Source organism: Bison bison, unplaced genomic scaffold, assembly GCF_000754665.1.
Source record: "Bison bison bison isolate TAMUID 2011002044 unplaced genomic scaffold, Bison_UMD1.0 scf7180017845407, whole genome shotgun sequence".
Taxonomy (NCBI): Eukaryota; Metazoa; Chordata; class Mammalia; order Artiodactyla; family Bovidae; genus Bison; species Bison bison.
Window position 1 is genome coordinate 27,915 of NW_011475980.1, and position 5,909 is coordinate 33,823.

The 5,909-nt window shown below is 66.4% G+C and overlaps 1 protein-coding gene across 1 annotated transcript in view; it reads left to right on the forward strand.

Moving 5' to 3' along the window:
• TMEM175 (transmembrane protein 175) overlaps positions 1 to 5,909 on the forward strand; it is a 20,021-nt gene that overhangs the window by 11,936 nt on the left and 2,176 nt on the right. Inside the window, exons 3-9 of the mRNA XM_010834304.1 lie at positions 21 to 59; positions 1,483 to 1,580; positions 2,779 to 2,830; positions 2,953 to 2,988; positions 3,482 to 3,565; positions 4,105 to 4,269; positions 5,808 to 5,886. Coding sequence (XP_010832606.1) covers positions 21 to 59; positions 1,483 to 1,580; positions 2,779 to 2,830; positions 2,953 to 2,988; positions 3,482 to 3,565; positions 4,105 to 4,269; positions 5,808 to 5,886 — 553 coding nt within the window. The remainder of the gene's footprint in view (positions 1 to 20; positions 60 to 1,482; positions 1,581 to 2,778; positions 2,831 to 2,952; positions 2,989 to 3,481; positions 3,566 to 4,104; positions 4,270 to 5,807; positions 5,887 to 5,909) is intronic.

Sequence of the window (5,909 nt, forward strand, 5' to 3'; positions counted from 1 at the left end):
CCGCGCTGTGTCTGTTGTAGATCCTGCCCGTGACCCACACAGAGATCTCCCCAGAGCAGGTACTTGGGAACGGTCTGCAGTGACGGCATGCAGGCGGGGCCCAGGAGGCTCAGCCCATGGGCTCAAGGCTGGGCTCCTGGCTGGGGGCACCTGGTTGGGGGGCTGGGGCCAGGCTGTCCGCCACCTCTCCCCCAGAGCCTGCCAGCCCCATCCTGGCTTGTGAATGAAGGCGGTGCCCTCGGGCTGAGCCCTGAGGAGAACTGAGAAGGGTGGGGGCACCTGGTGGTTGGCATGCACACTCCCCCTGCTCTGTGCCATGGCCCCTGGGGTGGCCCACCAAGCAGGTGCTGGGGAGCAGAGGGGCCAGCGTGTGAGCAGGGAGGAGAGTGGGAAAGCAGGTAAGGCCACGTTCGCATTGCTAGTCAGCTTGGAGCATCTCCACCGGGTAAGTGAGACAGCGACACGTCCAGCCCCTCCGAGGCCAGCCCTGACCCGGGAGGGGACAAGTCCCTGGGCGTGTGCATGCCCAGGGCCGCACTCAGCCCCTCGTGGCCACTCTGGCGCTGGTCTGTGCAGGGCCAGCGTGGGGCCGCGGTCTGGCTCCAGCTTGGATGCTGCTGGGAATCTTCTCAGAGAGGTGGTGTCGTTGCTTCTCACGGAGTTTGAACGAGACCGAGATGCGGGTTGAGCCCGATGGCCTTGGCAAAGGGCCATGCGGCCTTCTCTGCTCCAGGGAGCCGCCTCCCCACGGGGGCCCGCGGGCTGCGCTCAGGAAAGCCATGTGCCGCGGGGCCTGGGCGCTCTTGCTGCTCTGGAACCTTCTGGGGACTCCAGTGCCCCCGCTTTCAGAACAGGGAGGCAGGTGTTTATGGGAGATGCCGAAGGTGACGGGGACCTGTGGGCCTGGAGCGCCTTGCTGCTGACCGCCACGGGGAAGTCCCCAGTCTGCGTGCCGACTGGCCCGGAAGGGCTCTGAGCCAGACTGTGGCTGGGACAGTCCTTCAGGGTGGGTGCTGTGGGCTGGGGCAGGCTCCCTGTGGCTGGCAGCCGGCGCCAAGGAGAAGGCTCATTGAGACCACAGGACTTGGGGATCCGGAAACTAGGACTGCTCACATGGGCTCAGAGGACCTGCGGACAGGACGAGGCGTTGGTTTTGCGTCTGGATTTTCCAATGATGGTGATGCGTGAGCCCTCTCCTGTGCTGCCTGGCGTGCGGTCACACAGCCTCTCGCCAGGCCTCACACAGCCCCGGGACCACTCATCTGGCAATGCCATAACTCTCTGTGGCTGCCAGGCTCGTGGTCACGCTGCCAAGGTCCTGGGAGAGGCCTGAGGCCTTTCTGCCTCCAGAGCAGGCATTGCAGGGGGCTGCATGTCAGGAGGGGCCCCAGGGCCAGCCTGGACGAGGCTAAGCCTGGGTGTGTCCCAGGGCGCAGCGCTGTCCCAGGCAAATGGGATCAGTGGGAGGCACTTCTGTTGCAGGAGTTTGACAAGAGTGTCCAGAGGCTCCTCGCCACCAGGATTGCCGTCTACCTGATGACCTTCCTCATCGTGACTGTGGCCTGGGCAGCCCACACGAGGTACAGCGGGCTGGGGCCTGTGCTCGGGAGGCAGCCAGTGGGATGTGCGCCCAGCGGGCGTGGCCTCGCCTGGCCCAGGGTCAGGCTGGGGGCGGGTGTGCACGGGTGGATGGCCGCCCCTACCCACTCCCCACGGAGGCCTCTTGCACACCACTGCTTTCATGGGCACATTGCCACGGCAGCATACCCCAGGCCTGGATGATGACAGGGTGCTGGGCACAGCACTGAGGAAAAGCATCCTCAGGACCCCAGGGGAACTGGGCCCCGGAGCTGTGGTGATGAGCCCCACAGGCGGGGGGTCCAGGAGGCCCCCAGACCACAGGGGAACTGGGCCCTAGAGCTGTGATGATGAGCCCCCATGGGCAGGGTGTCCAGGAGGCCCCCAGACCCCAGGGGAGCAGGATCCCAGAGCTGTGGTGACGAGCCCTCATGGGCGGGGGGTCCAGGAGGCCCCAGACCCCAGGGGAACTGGGCCCTGGAGCTGTGGTGATGAGCCCCCACAGGCAAAGGGTCCAGGAGGCCCCCAGACCACAGGGGAGCAGGGTCCCAGAGCTGTGGTGATGAGCCCCACAGGTGGGGGGTCCAGGAGGCCCCCAGACCCCAGGGAACCAGGCCCCGGGGCTGTGGTGATGAGCCCTACAGGCTGGGGGTCCAGGAGGCCCCCGGGGTGGAGACACCCCCCGCTGGGATGCTGGGGGCTCAAGAAGGTGAGCCTGCGAGGCAGCGGCATGCGGATTGCGAGTTTCTCGCGACACCGTCCTGCACGTGTGTCTCCAGCAGAGTGGGCATCTCTGGTGGGCACAGGTGACTCCTGTCAAGGCTTCGAGGGATCCCTCCCTGCCTCCTTATTCACAGAAAGTGAGGCAGCCCAGGGGCTGCCCGTCCCAGTCCTGCCAGGAGCCGCGCAGGCCGTGGGCACGGCCGGTGCCAGTCAGCCCAGCAGCAGCCTGTCTGGGGTTCAGCAGCGCCCCCACTCTCTGACGCAGGGGCCGCGGCCTGGGCTTCTGACTGAAAGAAGCACCTGGGCCCTCGGGCACCCTGGGCCCTGGCCCAGCAGAGACCTCCCTGAGGGGAGCAGGCCGCATCCTCGGGGCTCTTCCCATCTCAGTGTGAAGCCATCGGGAGAGTGTCTGTGTCTCACGCCATCAGAGCCACATTTATTCACAGTGACTTCTGTTCTTTTCCTTGAATTGTTCAGGTTGTTCCAAGTTGTTGGGAAAATAGACGACACGCTTGCCCTGCTCAACCTGGTGAGTCTTTCCTTCGGTTCCTGGGTTAGAGCTCCACCCTCCAGGAGCCAGGGCCGGTGGTCAGCCCTGGGTGTGCAGGGCTGGCCCCACGGCCGCCCTCAGCCACACCCACTCCCTCCCAGGCCTGCATGATGACCATCACCTTCCTGCCGTTCACCGTGAGTCACAGGGGCTTCCGGCCCCACTTCCACCCCGGGCCCAGCCGCCCTCCACTGACCCCAGAACACGCCCTCCTAAAGCTCTCAGACTCGTGGGCAGTCGGCCTGGACCATGTGGTTGCAGAGGTTTCCGGGAGCCGGCCAGTTCCCGTCACGGGGCGCGGGTTGGGGTGGGGGTGGGGAGACGCCGGCCCAGCCCCCGGAGCCCCCGGCCTCCTGGCCGAGCTGGGCTCATCCCTGCAGGTGACCCACCATCTGCTCACCCAGCAGCTCCTGGATTCGGAGGGAGGGCCATGCTCTGAGCGCAGTGCGTCACAGAGGGTTGGGGTCTGGGGAGCCTTTATGAGCCTGAAAACCTTCAGCTTTAAAGGCTTCAAGCTTCGGCCCAAGGGCTCCTGTAGCAGAGACGCTCCCTTCCCTGATGGCTCCGCAGTGGCCCAGGCATGGCCCAGCGGACTCGCGGGGGCCCTGATATGGGTTTTTCTGGCTGCAGTTTTCCTTGATGGTGACCTTCCCCGAGGTGCCTCTGGGCATCTTCCTGTTCTGCATGTGTGTGATCGCCATTGGGGCCGTGCAGGTAGGATGCGTGCCTTCTGTGTCTCAGGGCACAGCTGTGGCATGGGCTCGGGCCCCACTGAGGGGCCGTGCACACCGTGGGCTCGGGCCGCCCACTGAGGGGCTGTGCAGACCGTGGGCTCGGGCCCCACTGAGGGGCCTGTGCAGACCGTGGGCTCGGGCCCCGCTGAGGGGCCTGTGCAGACCGTGGGCTCGGGCCCCGCTGAGGGGCCGTGCAGACCGTGGGCTCGGGCCCCGCTGAGGGGCTGTGCAGACCGTGTGCTCGAGCCGCCCGCTGAGGGGCCTGTGCAGACCACGGGCTTGGGCCACCTGCTGAGGGGCTGTGCAGACCGTACCTGCCAGGGCGCGCCTGCCCCAAGCACCCGCTTGGGGCCCGAGCCCCCGTCCTGATGTGGACAGAGAATGAGATGGGGCCCGGCGCCCTCAGGCTGGGCTGAGACCCCATGCCCGCCCAAGCAGCGCGAGGGTCCCACTGCCCTCACCCCCGGCCCTCCTGTGGCGCCCGCGTGAGCCCACCTGTAGCTGCAGCGTTTCCCACAGGCGCTGATCGTGCTCTACGCCTTCCACTTCCCGCACCTCCTAAGCCCCCAGATCGAGCGCTCTGCCCACCGCGGCCTCTACCGGCAGCGCGTCCTGGGCATCATCGTGCGGGGCCCCGCGCTCTGCCTGGCCGCCGCCGGCTTCTCCCTCTTCTTCTACCCCGCGGTGAGTCCAGCGCCTGCCCAGCGCCACCACAGCGCAAACCAGCGGGCCCGGGATGGTGGCCCTCTACACGCGTGTGGGGCTGTGACCCACTGAGAGAGGAAGTGTGGAAAGACCTTCTGAGCCAGGAAGGACAGAAGTGGAGGAAAGGGAGCTGCAGGCACGGTGGGCTGGCCCCACAGAGTGCCGGGAGACGGAGCGTAGGGAGACGCCTGATTCTGTCCTGGCTGAGCTGCAGCTGGAGACGCTTCACTTACACGGGTGGGAATATAAGCCCCACCAGCGGCGACTCAGGGCAGCTCCTGCCTTTACCTGCTCTCTGGTGAAGCAGAGTGAACCCTTAAACCCAAGCATCACAAGAAGTGTGAAGGAGTGCATTTTAACTGTCTAGTAAATGTTTCAAGAGAATTCCAAATTTAAAATAGACTAAAAAAAAATAAAATAAAATAGACTGGCAAGGGCCGCAGAGCCACAGCCTGGAGGGTGGAGCTGGGGGCTGGGCCCAGGGTCCAGGGTCCCCGGCTCAGGCCACGGGTGGGGCAGGGGAGATGACGTGTCCCCTCACCATGTGGGGGCTGCACCTCCCAGTGGCCCCCACTCCTGCTGGTCAGGGGCCAGGCGCAGTGACCCTGACCGTGGCCTTTAGTGGGCGCTCCCCATGGACAGGGCAGGCCAGCAGGGGTGAAGCTCAGAGACAGAGGGCAGGACTGGGGTTTGCAGTGTCCGCGCTGCAGGTCAGTCAGCCCCTGGCTTGGCTGGGCTCAGGCAGTGGAGGTTGTCGTGTGGAGGACAGAGGGCCCAGCCGGTGTGGAATGAGCAGCCTGGGTGAGGATCAGGCAGAGCGGAGGCCCCTGGGCGGGCACTGTGGGTGCCATGAGGCGCCTGGGCAGGGAGGTGACTGGACCCTTGCGTGGTAACAGCAAGGGGGGTGGGCACTGGGCTGCCACAAAGCGGGGAGGGTCTTCGTGGGGCTGGGGCCCAGGTCGCCCCTCCGCCATGTCCCACCTTCCTGCAGCGGGGGTCTGGCCCCTCATCCCCTCACCCACTTGCCTGGGGCGCCTGCCCGTCACCACCTGGGAGAGCCCCCTGCCCAGCGCCCCCACAGCTCCCAGGAGCCCTCGGCCATCCTCCAGGCGTGCTCACCGCCCCCCGCCCCAATCCAGGATGCTGTCCTGGGGCCACCTTCTGGTCCCCACAGCTCCCCAGGAGCCCTCGGCCATCCTCCCAGGCACTCACCGCACCACCCCCCAACCCCGATCAAGGATGCTGTCCTGGGCCCACCTTCCAGTTCCCAGCACGGTCACTTCCCTGGCCCATCATCCCCACCTCCGTCTGGCCCGTCTCCCCCAGTGCTGATGCTCGGGCCCAGGGCCTGCTCCTCCCATGGGCTAACACCCCTTGGCCCTGGGCAGCCCCCACCCCACACCCAGCTCAGGTTCTGCTCGGCCTGCTGTTTCACGCACACACACACGCGCCCTGATCCTGCCGTGGTCGTGCTCCCCCGGGCCCCAGCACTCCCCTGAAGTGCTCTCTCCGCACAGTCATACCTGCTGATGGCCATGGTCATTGTCCTGCCCCACGTGAGCAAGGCCGCTGGCTGGTGCAGAGCCCAGCTTGTGGGTAGGTGCCTGGTGGGGCTGTCC